At 38.4% G+C, this 17,012-nt stretch overlaps 1 protein-coding gene across 3 annotated transcripts in view; it reads right to left on the bottom strand.

The window, feature by feature from the left end:
* ttll7.L (tubulin tyrosine ligase like 7 L homeolog) overlaps positions 1-17,012 on the bottom strand; it is a 136,226-nt gene that overhangs the window by 77,021 nt on the left and 42,193 nt on the right. For all 3 annotated transcript variants that reach the window (XM_018256687.2, XM_018256686.2, NM_001092004.1), the window contains 3 exons: positions 16,139-16,297; positions 4,948-5,042; positions 386-533 (listed from right to left, as the gene is read on the bottom strand). In XM_018256687.2, coding sequence (XP_018112176.1) covers positions 386-533; positions 4,948-5,042; positions 16,139-16,297 — 402 coding nt within the window. The remainder of the gene's footprint in view (positions 1-385; positions 534-4,947; positions 5,043-16,138; positions 16,298-17,012) is intronic.

Raw genomic sequence — 17,012 nt, 5'->3', positions numbered from 1 at the left:
GCAGAACTGCATTGACCCTAGGGCCAACCAATGGATCATACAGAGGGGATGAGGACTGCATCAATGCACCCATGAGCTCCTCATCCAATGGGGTTTTCAAAGCTGCCTGATACATATTTGCTCAATTTTTGGCAAGATATTGGTCCCTCCAGACGAGTGGACAGCTTTTATCAGCTCTTGTATGGAAAGACCAAAAACAGAATTAGAAATACTTACAATAGAAAGTCAGGCAAACAGTGCCAACACAAAATAGTTATGTATTCACCATTTTATATTTCCACAAGAAAGGTACAAAGGGAAAACTAGAGATGTGGTTCTTAAAAATGGCAGACTAAACACTCTATAAATTGTATTATCAATCAATGACAAAGTAAATTATTCTTACAAGCTCTTCTTTCCTTCTCTCCAGTGTATGGCGTTGTTTCTCCCAATCAGAAGATGCTGGTGACAGCCTCTTCATGGAGCCCTGACCATAAAGTCTCTTCTGGGCTTCAGCTTTCTGTTTGGCCAAATTTTTCTTTTTATCACTTGCTCTGTAAATAAGAATATTTTGTCTTAAAAGCAGCTTGAAACAGTGGTGCTGCCACTAAATATAGTTGGAACTATTTCCAATAGTAATAATAAAGCATTTTAGTCCTATCAAAATGATACTTATTGTGGACCAAGCTAAAAATGACATTGCTAAATAGTGTGTATTTTATTTATTTTAGCCTGGTGCAAAACTCTTGCCTAATATTGCAATCAAGTTATGCTTAGCTCATTCATGGTGCCTGCAGCAAACAAGCTTTCAATAAACAATATCCCAGTGAAGGGCATGGCCAAGTGCCAGTTCTGAACCTAGATATTAAAGTAGCTGAAGTGGATCCAAAGAAATTGTTCAAACAGGGCTATAATATAAACATTCTAAATAGGACAAGTTCAGCTACCCATAGCTACAAATTTGAAATAGTTTACTGCCAGTTACAAAATGAAAGCAGCGATCTAACTGTAGTGCTGTGGACTACACTGCTGTGGTTGTGGTAATGTAATATTCAGAGCAGTGGATAACAAACTGTGGGGATCAATGCAGTAGAACAGAGGGACAGTGTGCGAGTTGCTCTGATGTCCATTTTTAAATATCTGCAACCTTGCTATGAGCAAATATGAGCTTGACCAAATGTTGGACTGCAAAGGGGCCTTAACCAAAATATATTGGAAACCTCTGGTTTTGTGTAATATCTGTGCAGTATTACAGATACATGCCCACAACATGCTTTCTTGTACTAAATACTTATAGCAGGATGCACTTCTATACCTTGTCTGTATAGGTGCATCATGCCTGTATGTTGTAGTAGTATGTGCGTGTAATTGTGTTTTTTTGTGTTGCAATAATGTCTTTGTTTTATGTCCGGATAGGGGTTTTATCACTACAAGTTTGGCACTGGAACACAAATGTAATTCACCAACAACTCATACAGATATAGAATCCATTATGCAGAAACCTGTTATCCAGAGAGCTACAAATTACGAGAAGGCAATTTAAATAGACTACATTTTAAGCAAACAATTCAATTTTTTTTAATTATTTACTTTTTCTCTGTAATAATAAAAAAGGGTAAAGGACCCTTAGCTAGAAAACCCCAGGTCTCGAGCATTCTGAATACCTTATATACATGAGTATAAGCCGAGTTTTTCAGCATCCAAAATGTGCTGAAAAAGTCTACCTCGGCTTATCCTCGAGTCAGTGGGCAGTAGCTGAGATTGCAGTCACTTTTAATCATTCCTATACCAACAGTTCGCTTGGGGAGTGACTGCAATATCACACAGCGCCCTCTGTTGGTTATATGAAAGAATAGCAGTGACTGCAATATCACACAGTTCCATCTGTTGGTTATATGAAAGAATAACAGTGACTGCAATATCACACAGCACCCTCTGTTGGTTATATGAAAGAATAACAGTGCACCCTCTGTTGGTTATATGAAAGAATAACAGTGACTACAATATCACACAGCACCATCTGTTGGTTATATGAAAGAATAACAGTGATGGCAATATCACACAGTGCCCTCTGTTGGTTATATGAAAGAATAACAGTGACTGCAATATCACAGAGCGCCCTCTGTTGGTTATATGAAGGATTAACAGTGACTGCAATATCACACAGCGCCCTCTGTTGGTTATATGAAAGAATAACAGTGACTGCAATATCACACAGCGCCCTCTGTTGGTTATATGAAGGATTAACAGTGATGGCAATATCACACAGCACCCTCTGCACATGGTAGTGGGACAGTGGGACAATGCACACAGTAATCCGTTTGGCAATTCTCTGTCACCATCAACTTTGCAAAGAAGTCCAGTTGATCGCTGGGGGGTTGCTTTGGCGGAATGTGCGCTGCTGGGAGACAGGGCTGTAGTTGTGTCTAGGCTTATACTCGAGTCAATACGTTTTCCCAGTTTTCGTAGGTAAAATTAGGTACCTCGGCTTATACTCTGGTCGGCTTATACACAAGTATATTCGGAGGTCCCATACATGTACCAGCTCTGCACTGGACTGGCTGCATACATGAATGCAGCTCCTGTGTTAAAGTTCTAAGTAAACTTACACTCAACTTACCTTCACCCACAATCCACTGATTTCAGGGGGCAGTATTTCAAGTCTCTAAATTTAAATGGAAAGTAAAACAAAATGCCAAGGGCATGTTTGGGATTTTCAAAGTTTAACACTTTTCTTATCCAGGGAAATCTACTTTTCCCCCATCATAACGACCAATGTTGCAGCGCCTTCTCACAATAATAAACAGAATTATTGTAATAAATATGGCTTTATTTGCAGAACAACCTACGGCAAAATGTTTTGCTGAACATTTATATAAAAACACAGAAAAAGCAAGGCATTCTTACAAACAGGGTATACTTTCACTTCAAAATGCCCAATTGTTTTTTCCCTAACTTTACTGACACTAATGAATAGTTGTGTGAGTAAACAGCAGCAAAAAATAATCCCACTGTGACTAGGCAAGAGAAGTCACATATTCTTAGGGCAGAGGTTGAGCATTCTCTCTTTTAGAAAATGACAAGGGGCCAGTAGCAGCTAATGTTACTGAAAGTGGAATGAAGATGGAACAGTGAACTAAAGTTGCCACTGAGTAAACACTGGGGGGTAGAATAACATTGTACAAGAGAGGAGTGTCTGTAAAATTCCAATATACAATTTTGCTTTAAATAAAGATGATAAAAAAGAAATTAACATACAATGAGTTGTATCCCAGCTTTTTTTTAATATATAAAACATTTTTGTATTACTTGCCCTTTTATAACATAATCTTTCTTATAAACTATTACAGAGTAAGTTCATTAATTTGATTCTGTGCTCAAAGGGCACAGCCTTGAATTGTATTTCTTAATCCACACTATTGTTATAGTCCTTCACTCGACAGAGATCACATTGATTGCAGACAGTCTCAAAAGCCATCAGCAAAAGGCTGAGCGTAATAACAAAAATCATATACTGTAACCATTTTAAGGGCTGGTAATAGTGACAAACGGGAAATGAAGTATTACATGGTATAGTCTTACCAGTTTCAAGATGTTTAAACTTTCGTTATCTGGCTATTCTTCAACTCCAAATGCATAAATACTTAAAGAATCTGCTGCTAGTAGACAACAGCCAGAAGAGACATATCTATTGAAATGTAGCATACAATAATGTTTTATGTTTGTGACTTAAGTTCTGCCATTTTACATTGTGTGTGATATTGGAAAAGAAACCATATCTCCCCTTGGTTCCCTGTAGGAAACATCTCAATTGTTCTTCTCTGGTTAGATAATTACACAATTGTTTTTTTTTATTTCCTGCAACTTACTGGCAGAATCTCATCCCAGAGGAAGTTTGATTGTAAAGTGCTATGGATCTGAAATATGCTATAGAAATACAAGATGTTATTTTATTGCAAAACCATATTAGTTCCAATTGGAGCATGGTTTTGCGAATGCCGATGTTTTGGCAGCAGGATCCAGATACAATGCTTCTAGGTTCCGACACACAAAGGAAGTAGAATATTATAAATGTAGTGCTGTAAGAGAAAATACAACAAGACAAACGCACAGAAATCTGGGAAGTGGCATTCTGCTCACAGTCTATTAAGGGATAACATTTCTCTTAAAAGCACTACAAGCTGCTCTACCGCAGCCCACAGATTTTTTAGTTGTGAGGATTCCTAAACGCAAAGATACTACCCTTATTTTGTTATGCTGTTTCCGACAACAATTTAGCAGGAGAATAGTTATATTTGCTGTCCTTGTTAAGTAAAACCATGTGTTAAATACTACAACCATCCAGTTATTCTTTTATAATGTTTAAACCATTAACCTGTAATATATGAAAAGGAATCTAATGTCACAATTAATTAATGTAAACTTGCTCAGTGCTCTTTTTGCAGTTCTATTTTTAGCCATTTTAAACATATTTTACTGGTACACTGGGCTTTCGGTTCAGCAGCTCTTATTCACCTGGTTAATTAGAAGGTGCCTTCAATAAGAAGCAGTTCTGAATCTTGTTCTGCATTTTACTGAAACTAGAAAGGTGCTTATATACTCATGGTAGAGGAGCATGAAACAAAGTAGAGCAATTGCCAATGGGAATAAGTAGGCAATATGCATGTCACTGCAAAACAGTGACGGGCCATAGTTCCCTTTGAATCTTACTCTATAAAGGGGAGTGCTGTCAAGTTGCAAATAACAATACCCACATGTGTTTAAGAAAATGCCACTGGAAGATACGCACCAGAGTTTGCATTCTACTTTAGCCAAGATCTTCCTTGTCTCATGAAGCACTGATTGGAAATACAGTATGTGGCAAAATAGCAGTTTAGCGTTACAAATAATTATTTCCTCTGTCCTCTAATTCCGCTGTGCCAGTTAGAAGATTAGGGAACATTATTGCAAGCTGAAGAAGACCTTTACCTGATGTTGAGAAGCTTTAAAGCATTTAGCAAAACGCCCTTTTTAACATCGTGGTCAATTTTCTGGTCTGTTCCAAAGCTTGGAGCACGATTGATCTAATGGAATCAAAGAGATTGTTAGGAATTTAGGATGTTGCTCTCCTTACAGAAAAAATCCTATGTCGTCTGACTGAAATACAATATCATGGTTACAACTTGGATCCATGATGCTAAAGGAAATCACTAAAGAGTTCTGCATTTTTTACTTACTGTATATTCTTCACGGAGACAGAAAATTTTAGCAAGGACCAGTCCATATCCTATTAATATAAACTTTATTGCATATATACACATCTAATGGCTCTTTGCACTCTTAATGTGTACTAATGTAGAAGTGATAATATATGACAAAAATACAATAAGTGTAGGGGGAAAAAAGGCTGCCTGTGTGAGGCAACTTCGGGCGACTATGGAAAACACATTGCCACTTGTGCATTAGCACAGGCGACTTTTCATTATAGCCTATGGGAAAACATGCTGAGGCAGTTTGGGGAGATTGTCGCTCAGAAGACGAGGCGATTAGTCGCCAGGTGACAAAATCTCTCCGAATCTCCTCATGTGAACTAACCCTAAAGCCCTATTCATACCTGAGACCCAGACTGAAACTGCCCACATTATTCACCTGTTCACACCTTATTCAAAATGCTAATAGGGCACCAGCACTGTGTCACTGTATGTTGTACATATTAGAATGATAAGTTTCCCTGTCTCCTGCTCTGTTCTGACTTCCCTCCCTGTGTGTGCCATTCTCTGCTTGCCCAGTGCTGCTTAGATGTGCCATTCTCTGCTTGCCCAGTGCTGCTTGGGTGTGCCCTTCTCTGCTTGCCCAGTGCTGCTTGGGTGTGCCATTCTCTGCTTGCCCAGTGCTGCCTGTGTGTGCCATTCTCTGCTTGCACAGTGCTGCATGTGTGTGCCATTCTCTGCTTGCCCGGTGCTGATTGGGTGTGCCATTCTCTGCTTACTCAGTGCTGCTTGTGTGTGCTATTCTCTGCTTGCCCAGTGCTGCTTGGGTGTGCCATTCTCTGCTTGCCCAGTGCTGCTTAGATGTGCCATTCTCTGCTTGCCCAGTGCTGCTTGTGTGTGCCATTCTCTGCTTGCCCAGTGCTGCTTGGGTGTGCCATTCTCTGCTTGCCCAGTGCTGCTTGCGTGTGCCATTCTCTGCTTGCCCAGTGCTGCTTGTGTGTGCCATTCTCTGCTTGCCCAGTGCTGCTTGTGTGTGCCATTCTCTGCTTACTCAGTGTTGCTTGTGTGTGCCATTCTCTGCTTGCCCAGTGGTGCTTGTGTGTGCCATTCTCTGCTTGGCCAGTGCTGCTTGGGTGTGCCATTCTCTGCTTGCCCAGTGCTGCTTGGGTGTGCCATTCTCAGTTTGCCCAGTGCTGCTTGGGTGTGCCATTCTCTGCTTGCCCAGTGCTGCTTGTGTGTGCCATTCTCTGCTTGCCCAGTGCTGCTTGGGTGTGCCCTTCTCTGCTTGCCCAGTGCTGCTTGGGTGTGCCATTCTCTGCTTGCCCAGTGCTGCCTGTGTGTGCCATTCTCTGCTTGCACAGTGCTGCATGTGTGTGCCATTCTCTGCTTGCCCGGTGCTGATTGGGTGTGCCATTCTCTGCTTACTCAGTGCTGCTTGTGTGTGCTATTCTCTGCTTGCCCAGTGCTGCTTGGGTGTGCCATTCTCTGCTTGCCCGGTGCTGCTTGTGTGTGACATTCCCTGCTTACCCAGTGCTGCTTGTGTGTGCCATTCCCTGCTTGCCCAGTGCTGCTTGTGTGTGCCATTCTCTGCTTGCCCAGTGCTGCTTGTGTGTCATTCTCTGCTTGCCCAGTGCTGCTTGTGTGTGCCATTTTCTGCTTGCCCAGTGTGGTTTGTGTGTGTCATTCTCTGCTTGCCCAGTGCTGCTTGTGTGTGCCATTCTCTGCTTGCCCAGTGCTGCTTGGGTGTGCCATTCTCTGCTTGCCCAGTGCTGCTTGTGTGTGTCATTCTCTGCTTGCCCAGTGCTACTTGTGTGTGCCATTCTCTGCTTGCCCAGTGCTGTTCGTGTGTGCCATTCTCTGCTTGACCAGTGCTGCTTGTGTGTGCTATTCTCTGCTTGCCCAGTGCTGCTTGTGTGTGCCATTCTCTGCTTGCCCTACCCTACCTGTGGTATGTAAGCCTGTTAGGGGTTTGTTCTTGGAGTTTGTTAGCATTTGGAAATTGTTGTTAAGGGCCCCTAAGGTGTTTAATCATGTGTTTTATCCACAGGTGAGGATGAGGCATATGGATTTAAGGGTATGTTTTAACATGACTTCAAGTTCACATATGATTGATAAGGGAATTCCCTGCAGCGAGCACCAACCATTTGGTTTTTTTGGTGTGCTACCACCGTTAATGTGGTTATGATCTTAAAAGTTCTTGTAACATGGGCGTGGTTTACAGTGGGTGTGGTTTAAAAGGGGAGTGGCCAACACTGACTTCTATTATCGGCCCTCCACCACATAGGCCAGTAAAATTTTGGCCCTCGGTACCACAAAAGTTGGACAGCACTGATCTAAAGAATATAGGCCTACTGCCCCAGCCAATACCTTATGGAACAAAAAGCCCTTAGTAGACTAAGGGGGTTATGTAACAAAAGGCACTAAGTTTGCCATGGGGCAGTAACCCATAGCAACAAATCAGCAGGAAGCATTTACAGGACACCTGTTTATATACAAACATCTTATTGGTTGCTATATATTGCTGCTCCTGCATGGGGGTAACTATCTTAGATTAATTCATTAAATAAACATTGCCATTAACCCTGCTGCAATTTTTTATATTTTAATGTGGGATTATGTATACAAGTGGTAACTGTTAAATATGTTATTTATACTTTTTTAACCATTTGAAGCTCATGCCACATTCGTTTTAAGGTAGGATCATGTCTAGAACAATAGAGGATCTATTTTGTCTTTATTTTGCTTTGTTGGACATTTTAAATAATAAATGGAAACTTCCAGCAATTTCACCAAAATCACAAATAAATACATGCATATGACCTACATATGACAGTTCATTTGTGAGACAAAGTTTTGTATTTTGATAAATATGCGCATTTTCTGAGAAATAACTTTTGATGTAGTTGCACATACAGTAAGTATATTTGCCCCCTCTGCAAATACCATGATTCTTGTGAATCTGAAAGTTAAATTTTTTGACGTTCATTCCTTTTTCTGTTACTACAAAAATGCAGATTATGCAGCACAAAATCAGGAACTACTACTTTCAGGTGCCTTACTAATACAAAAAAAAAGCTGCAGTCTGGTTGTCTGTAAATACAACAGCGTACCTGCATTCACCCGTCACTTGCTTCTTTAGGTCTAATTCATACCCTAAGGGGGTTAGGTAATAAAATAACTTATGGGTTATTGCACATGGGCAAAGTTAGTGCCTTTTATTGCATATGGGAGTGAAATGGGTCTATAGAGAAAAACTACTGCAATATATTACAGTTTATCTACAGAAAAATGCAGGAAGGTGCTTTCACTGATGTCTAGAATCTTTGCAGCCATGCAGGTTGCTAGGGATTTTAGAGAGAGTTTTGTCGTTATGGTTTAGATTTTAACAACAGAACTGGGTAAATCTCTATATAATAGCTAAAAGAATAACCAATGTAAAAACAAAAGTGATAATGTCTATTTTAAGACGGCATGCACTGCTGTGTTACTTCACCTATTATAGTGGTTTGAAATTTAGAATTTTGGGTTGCTGCTTCAGTCCTTTACAACTCCTTAAAAACACACACATGTAATTCACTTTCTCCATGCCTTACAATAGGTCATTCTAATGCATGCTGAAGACAGCACAGATTTAGCAGTAGAAATCTAAAATAAATGTAAAACACCATGCAGTACTGTCATTTTATAAGGGACTAGTTTTGAATGGGAAAAATGATAACACAAGACTGATTGAAACCCGCATCCAAGATTTTTTATAAACACACCTTCAAATGGAACCTGAGATCAGACTGGTAGTACAGAAATTAATTCTCATCACTACAGGATCACATAGAGTGCATGGATCAAGGCAACTGCCACTGGAATAGCTAGCAGTGAAAGGATTTGACTAGTCAGTCCAGAATTGATGAAAATAAAATCATAAGGCCTTAGACAGTTAATATCTTTTTTGTAAGCAGTTCATTGAATGAAAGGCTATTAGGAAAAAAAAGGATTTGACTAAGGAAAGAAAGGCTTAGTGTTTGCTCTATGGTTCAGTTCTACAGAACTACAGTAGGAGCTCAAGCACAAAGGCTTTATCTAACATTGTTGGGAGTAAAGGTATTTACATTCTTTTATTGTGCACATTATTATGGCCCTACATTATTGGGTTTTTTCACTTTGTTAAAAGTATGGAATTTAAAACTGCTTATTAGGAATGCAGTATGAGGAATTAATTAATGCATTTAAAACCATAAACATATAGGGGTAAATTTATCAAAGAGTGAAGTTCCGCCACTAGAGTGAAATTCCGCAGCTCTCAATTCATTTCTATGGGATTTTGAAAGGCGTATTTATCAATGGGTGAAGTGAAAATCCACCCTTTGATAAATACACCTATAAAAATCCCATAGAAATGAATGGAGAGTGGCGGAATTTCATTCTAGTGGCGGAACTTCACTATTAACTTCACTCTTTGATAAATATACCCCATAATCCCTATGCTAACTGTCTAATAGCAATTCATTTAGACACATAACACATACCTATGCAAAATCTAGTGTAGTCTTCAAAATTCACCGAAACTAACTGCTAAATGGCCGTGAAGAATATTTGTGCTTTTTTTTTGTTTTGCCCAGTTAAGGGCTATAGCCTATGGGGCATTTGGGTTGCTACTGTAATCATCTTAAAACTGTAGCGTTTAAAATGCCTCATCCACCTAATTCTCTCAGTAATCTATGGGAAATGATGGTAACAGTCAAACAGGCAACCAGTAATGCTAATGCAAGCAGGGATTTTCATTTTACTACTACACTTCCCAAGGATTGCTTCAGAAAGCCTCACATATTTCACCACAGGTTCTACCACACATTCTCAAGATGGAGCTTAATGGGGTAGTATGATCCCTTGTTCAAAATTAGTTCAATGAGTAGGGCTTGTGCTGAACATACTTTTTTGCCTATTGCTTTAATCGCAAAAACATTTTTTTTATTGCTTGAGCTAGAAAGGTGAAACAGAGAAACCAAAGTTACTCCATATGTGGTTCTTGCAAGATAGATAATTAGATTACCAGTAAACAACCCTCCTTCGACCTTTGTTGGTAGTTTATTTTTATTTTTTTTATTATTTAGTTTATTTAGTATTAGAGTCCATTATTCAGTGGTGTTATCTGTGCACTGTTAATCTAATTATTGCAATCTAACTAGCAAGAACAAAACATGGAGTAGCTTCAGTTTCCTTGTTTGCCCTGTTTAAGCCAAGGAATACCAATGTCCATAGATTTTTAGAAATTAAAACAATAAGCAAAACATATGTTTAACATAAGTTCTGTTTATTTTTAAAAAGTGGGTATATTGTGCCTTTAATTCCAAGCCAGCACAAATTAGCACACAACAACCTGAAACATCCCGTGTGTGTACATTTCTTCATTGAACCTCACAGTGAAAAGGTTCAGAGAGACATCATTCATCTGTTGTAGAGACATTAGCTCTAATCATGTATGTATGTTAATGATGCCTCAGTACAAATGCCACTCACTAACCTGAATCATGTGCTTTTCTCAGGTTTTAATTAACAACACAAGGCAAGCTAGTACAAAATAGACACGAGTAACAGATTTAACTGTAAAACCAAACAACACCGGCTGAGTGAAAATCTATTTTTAATCATTATGTCAACATGCATAATTAAAAGTACTCATATAAGCTAGATACAAATGTACCCAGCATGTGCTGTCTCTAATTATGGCATTTAAATTTGCAAATGATTACAGTATTAGACTGGCAAAACTGGCAGCTAACAAGAGAAAGAATACATAAATACAAATCTAAGAAGCTACAGCTATCTTTCTAGTGCTTCTACAGGGAACGTGCCTATTGTGCTAAACAGAACAGGGATTTCCACTACCTTCCGAGTGCCAGATGGATGCACATCACAAGCTCCAGGCATTTCAACAGTTAACTAGTCAATTCCTCAGATCACAAACAGTCATCCTGTCACATTTTCTTCCAAATTTCCCATCCTATTAAAAAGAGATTTATGTCCTTATAGAGTTGGGGTGTCAAGCAAGTGGCCAGCCAACTGTTATTGAGTTACAGCTTCCAGCATCCTCAGAAAACCTGCTTGGAAGTGCTCAAGTTCACTGCAAAGGATTTACACACTGACAGTTTTACACTAGAATGACAACTTATGTGGCAGTTGCCGTTAGGAATACAAGTGTGGCTGTTGGGGTGACATTCTAATATCTAAACAGGTGACAAAAGAGCATTTCACAATGCAAATAAAGTCCAAATAATTCTGCAATTCACAATGCATTTATTTTTCCCAGAATCCCACTGTCTTTGTGTCTAACACAAAAGTTTGATTTGCCAATAGGCAAAAACTATAAATTAATGCCGGGGTACAGCACGTGTGTGAATTCGGGTGTCAGGTGTGGCCACTCTCTTGCAAGCCTTCAATTTGTGCACTATTAACTTGCTAATTGTTAATTGGTACAGTGCTGATGAAACCTTGGACCAAATGGGTGGTCAGAGTTGGATGTTATGAACAGGGGCTACCTTGACCCTACAGTGTTGTGCTCTGCACCTCATTCACAACAGCTGATGCAATTGTTTAGGGATGCAAGGCTAGCTATGCTATATTAATGAATGCAGTGTTGCTCAAATTTTTGCACTTTGCTTGATAAATAATGGCTTTGGGTATGTTTGGTTTTTTGGGGTTAAACAAGTGCAGTTTACTCCAACATAGTAACCCATAGCAACGATTCAGGCATTAGTTGAATTCTTGCTGAATTTGAGTAATCAGGTGTATTGATTCTTTTCAGAATTTGCAAAATCCCTTATGGGTTTTTTTACCCATATATTCTGTGCAAAAGAAAGGCAGACAAAGCATCTGGTGTTTATAGTTCATAACAGGCTCAGTCAATTTACTCTTTACTATTATAAGAGCACTGATAAGAAATGTCTGGAATGGGAAGGGTTATGTGTTTTTCCACTCAGTAAATCAAACCTGATGTCCACAAGGTGAGTTTTGTTATTTATTCAACATATGGAATCCTTTCACAAAGACTTGAATAAATACCAATAGATCTCAGTGGTGCTTTTTATTTCCTCTATTACTCTTTCCCAACAAGTCTGCACTAAAACAAGGTATAAATTGCTAGAGACTCTATATTGCTGGAGGGTTGCTTATGGATATGTGTTTGAACACAGCACCATTTGTTTTTTATCTTTTGGGGAAAATATGTGCATTAAAGATGTCCATGCATAGTAAGGCTACAGCCATGCAGGGAGATTTTCCTGTAGCGATTACATGCTAAGGGAAGTTGCCCTAGAACTTGGCAATTGCTTCCTATGGAGAAAAGGTTAGCAGATCATCTAGTAAGTCTACTAGAAAATCATGTAAACATTAAATAAACCCTATGGTTTTGCTTCAAGTAAGGATTAATTATATCTTAGTTTGTATCATGTACAAGTTCTACTGTTTTATTATTACAGAGAAAAAGGAAATCATTTTTTAAAAAGTTGGATTATTTGGATAAAATGGCATCTATGGGACGTGGCCTTTCCATAATTCTGAGCTTTCTGGTTAACGGATCCTATACCTGTATATTTATTTATATCTTTTTAAACATTAAGGGGCAGATTTATCAGAGGTCGAGGTGAATTTTCAAATAAAAAAAAAAATCGAATTTCAAGCTATTTTTTGTTTACTTCAACTAGGGAATAATCCAAATTCTATTAAATTTTGAAAAAAAATTAAAAATTCGAATATCTAAATCTATCATGTACTGTCTCTTTAAAAATTCGACTTTGACCATTCGCCATCTAAAACCTGCGAACTGCTGTTTTAGCCTATGGGGGACCTCCTACAACCTATTTGGAATCAATTGGTGGACTCTGAAAAATCAAAGTTTTTTTGGGGAAAAACTTCGAATTGAATTCAATCAAATGCGATATTCCTTCCATTCGTACGATTCGGCTTCGATCGAAAACTGACTTATTCGACCAAAAAAAAGTTTTTTCAATTCGAAATTCAACCCTTGATAAATATGACCCTAACTGTTTTGTATAATAAATTAAAATCCGACATAAGAACCTGGTATAAGCATTATTTGATACAAATATTTTATATCACTTCACCATATGCAGCAAGACCGTAGCTGTTAATACTAATGGTTAAAAGAATGTGTGTTATAAATCACCCATAACCAAGCACTGGACAACAGATAGGGACCTTAAAAGGGTTTGAATAAGAGCGCCATACCAGTATACATTGACAGAATTCTGGAGATTATGGTTTGCATTTCTAATTGGCTAATAAAGTAGTTAGTAAGGGCTCCATATGTAGGAAGAGCTGCGAGAAGAGCTTGTTATGCAGTTGATAATAAACTGGCATTTTTAACTCCAGGTTGGCCTCCAGTGTTAGTGTTGACAATAATAATTAGGGGTGGGTGAGTAGGTAAATGGAAGGACATGGGCATTGATACTGCCTGTGTCAAGTCCCTTCAACTTAACCACTAACAATAACTAGGCTGCATGAGGTTCATGTTAGAGTCCAAAGAGAGGCTGTTGTAGGAAGGCCTGCCAAAGGAGCCTGAGAAGCAGGTCAGACAGTAACCCGTACCCAAAGTGTGCCAGAGAAATCTCATTATCAATAGGTCCCTTGGGTGGAAGACTTTTAAAAAATCAGTTAGTCTGTGTGTGAACCAAGATAAAGGAACAACCACCTGTGGGAGTACCCCACTAAAATAGCTCTTTGGGTACCAGGAAAACCTATTTTTTGGACTTGAAAAATGATAGCTAATTTGTCAGAGGAGGATTAAAATGCTACTAAAGATCTATAAGGGCTCTCCCCAATGTCCCAAGTGTAATGCCCCAAAAGCAACCTACCAGCATCTTATTTTATCCTGCCCCTGAATTCAGGAATTCTGGTCCCAAGTCCTCACATACACCCAAGAAAAAAGAGCATTGCCTAAACTAATAACTCCTAAGGTATGTCTCCTGGGTGTTGTGAACGAGGTTACACCTAGGGCTGCAATGAGAATTCTCTTTCATACCCTGCTGTTTTATGCCAGGAAATGTATCCTTCTGAACTGGATGCCCCCCCCAGCCCTCCAGCTCAACAGTTGGATAAATACAACACTCCCTTTAATACAAATTACTTATGCTGCCAGGGGTTGCCCCCAAAAATATGACTTGGTATGGCAAGACTGGCTGGAAGCTACTGAGGACCTACCCCCAGGGATGCCAGACTTATAGGGTTATAGAAACCCATACGTACCACTCTATCTCAACATAGGCATTAGATATAAGACCACATCTGAGCCCAGATAACCGAGGGCAACCGGAAAATTACCTGGGGATACCCTACTTAGAAACTAGCATGTTAATATACGGGAACTCAAATTGTATATAAACTGTGCTAAGATTAAAATACATCTATAAGGAACCATGATTGTCTTATTGTTTGTTTTGTTTTTGTTTTGGTTATTAAATGAGAAATAAAAACCTTGTCAAATTAAGATTTTTTGGACTGCACTTTGAGAATGAACTGGTGGTTTCCCTTAAAGTTAAATTAAAGTAGAACATACGTGTATTTAACCTTTGGTTGCTCCTCAGAGTAAACGAAATCAAATAAGCATGAGATGTTCACACATCACAGTCCAAAAATGGGAATGAGCCCCAGTAGCAAGAGCAAATCAAACATAAGTCAATCAAAGACAGGTACTGCTGTAGCTAATTTCCAGTTATTGCATAGACATAGGCAACTACTGTTGTTGCAGATGGATGCAGTGACCTCAAAAATAGAGTTTAATAGAGTTTAAATAGAGTTTAATACATTTTTTGACAAAAGACACATAGCATTAGCTCATGCTCCAGTGACAGATATAACAGGTATAGCTATAAATGGCTGGCAGTGATAGAAATGTCATTAGCAGTAGAGTCCCATAGACCATGCAATGGATTTATTTATACATTTTAAGGGGGGAGCTGGTTTAATTCTGAGAAGCAGGAAGAAGACAGAAGATAGTAATTGCTGATACAGCTGCTACCCTCACGAACAATAAAGTGAAAATGCTACTAAAAGCAGACACTTTCACTGCTACTTTTTTCTTTCGTCTTTTTTTAATACCCACACAAGAACAACTAGAGTAATGCAGACTGCAATGAAACATTTGACTGAACAGTTGTGCTTAGAAAACTCTACTTCAATTTCAGAGCAAAGGAGGAAATTACTAAAACAGCAGACTATTGATGAGACTTTATAATGAGTCATATTAGAAAAAAAAAATACTTTTCATTGAAACAAATAATGTTTTTATATAACAAATACCTTAAAGGACTCTCATGGAACTTGTTTCCCCATTTTAGGTGTGGTCTAAGAAAATAATAAAATAATGAGCCGGTGTCATTGCTCAGTATGCAAATGGCCCTCCCGTTGTGGGCATCATAGTGCTTGCAAGGGGCAAAAGGCCACAGCTCCAATGGGGGAAGTAAAATTTATATAATACAGGGTGCCCTTTAAAAAGTTTAAAAAGGCAATACTTAGGCTCTAAAAAAAAATGATACTGACTGATTATATTTTGGATAACTATACATTTTACATTGATGAATGAATACATTGCTCAGTAAAGTAAAGCAATAAATCTATTGTGTTCCATAATATATGGACGCTGCTTTTATGCACATAGATAAACGCTAAATCACAAAAAGGCAAGAGTCTTTGTTCTTTATAACCTTTATCCCTATGTTTTATCGAGTGTATAAACATAACTTACAACGTCTACCTATAAACAGGGTGTATTTCCCCACTAAACAGGATGGAAACTCCTATTATGAGATAATTACTAAAGAATGGATCAGACATAGCACAGTAATGAGTTAATTCAATTTTCCTTGAATTTCAGCATCTCAGCTACCCAATCCAACAGAAATACTGTAATGCATGTGAAAAAAAAGATCAAATGGAATTCAATTCTACTGTGGTCTTACCTCAAGAAGCCATGGCTTTAGTTTTCTGTCCAAAATGATGTCAAATCCTAAGACTTCAAAGCAGATACTCTCACTGGTAGGGTGCTGCCCAGGCCGACACATGCGATACGCATGAAGAACATGAGGCTCTGCAACTATCAGCGTCTTTACAACCAGGTCCTAATTGATAACAGCAAGTGTATTGAAAATGAGAGAAGCTTTACAAATTCATTCTAGGAATCGTATAATTTGTTTTGTACTACGAAGATGTCCAATCTATTAACACCCTGCTGCTGCTGAACTACAGTCAATTTTACTGACAGCTGCTGCTGGGAAATGTAGTCCAACTGTTGCAAAACCACAAAATAAATATACCTGTTAACTCTGTAATTTTATTTTTAAAAAAATTCATAATATCATCTATTTTATCATTTGGGAGTCACGTCTTTCATTCCTTGATTCCTAAATATAATTTAAATGCACGTTTTTTTTTGTCTCATTATGGTAATTAAGGGTAAAGTGAACAAAAGTAATTTACCCATTCTAGTTTAAAAACAGTACTGTTTCTGAAGTAAAATAAATCAGTTAATCCAGGTTTATACAATATTTAACCTATTTTACTTTTAAAGAGGTTGGAAGCCCAAATATAACATTTTGCATACTGAAAGTGATTTTATAAGAATAAGCATTATAAGCAATATACATTAATTAAAAGTTTCTGGTTATTTTAAAACTATTGCAAATGCAAGTGCCATTAAAAGCAGCATCTGTCTGTAGTTTGCTGCTTTATGTATTGCTGGTTCTGGCTACACCTATAGTGGAACCAGTCAGCTCTCCTCCAGCCAAGACTCCGATTCCCACAATATCTTGAACATTTTATTTTTATGACTTGTAA

The sequence above is a fragment of the Xenopus laevis genome, chromosome 4L (genome assembly GCF_017654675.1).
Source record: "Xenopus laevis strain J_2021 chromosome 4L, Xenopus_laevis_v10.1, whole genome shotgun sequence".
Taxonomy (NCBI): Eukaryota; Metazoa; Chordata; class Amphibia; order Anura; family Pipidae; genus Xenopus; species Xenopus laevis.
This window is presented reverse-complemented; position numbering and strand designations above follow the sequence as displayed.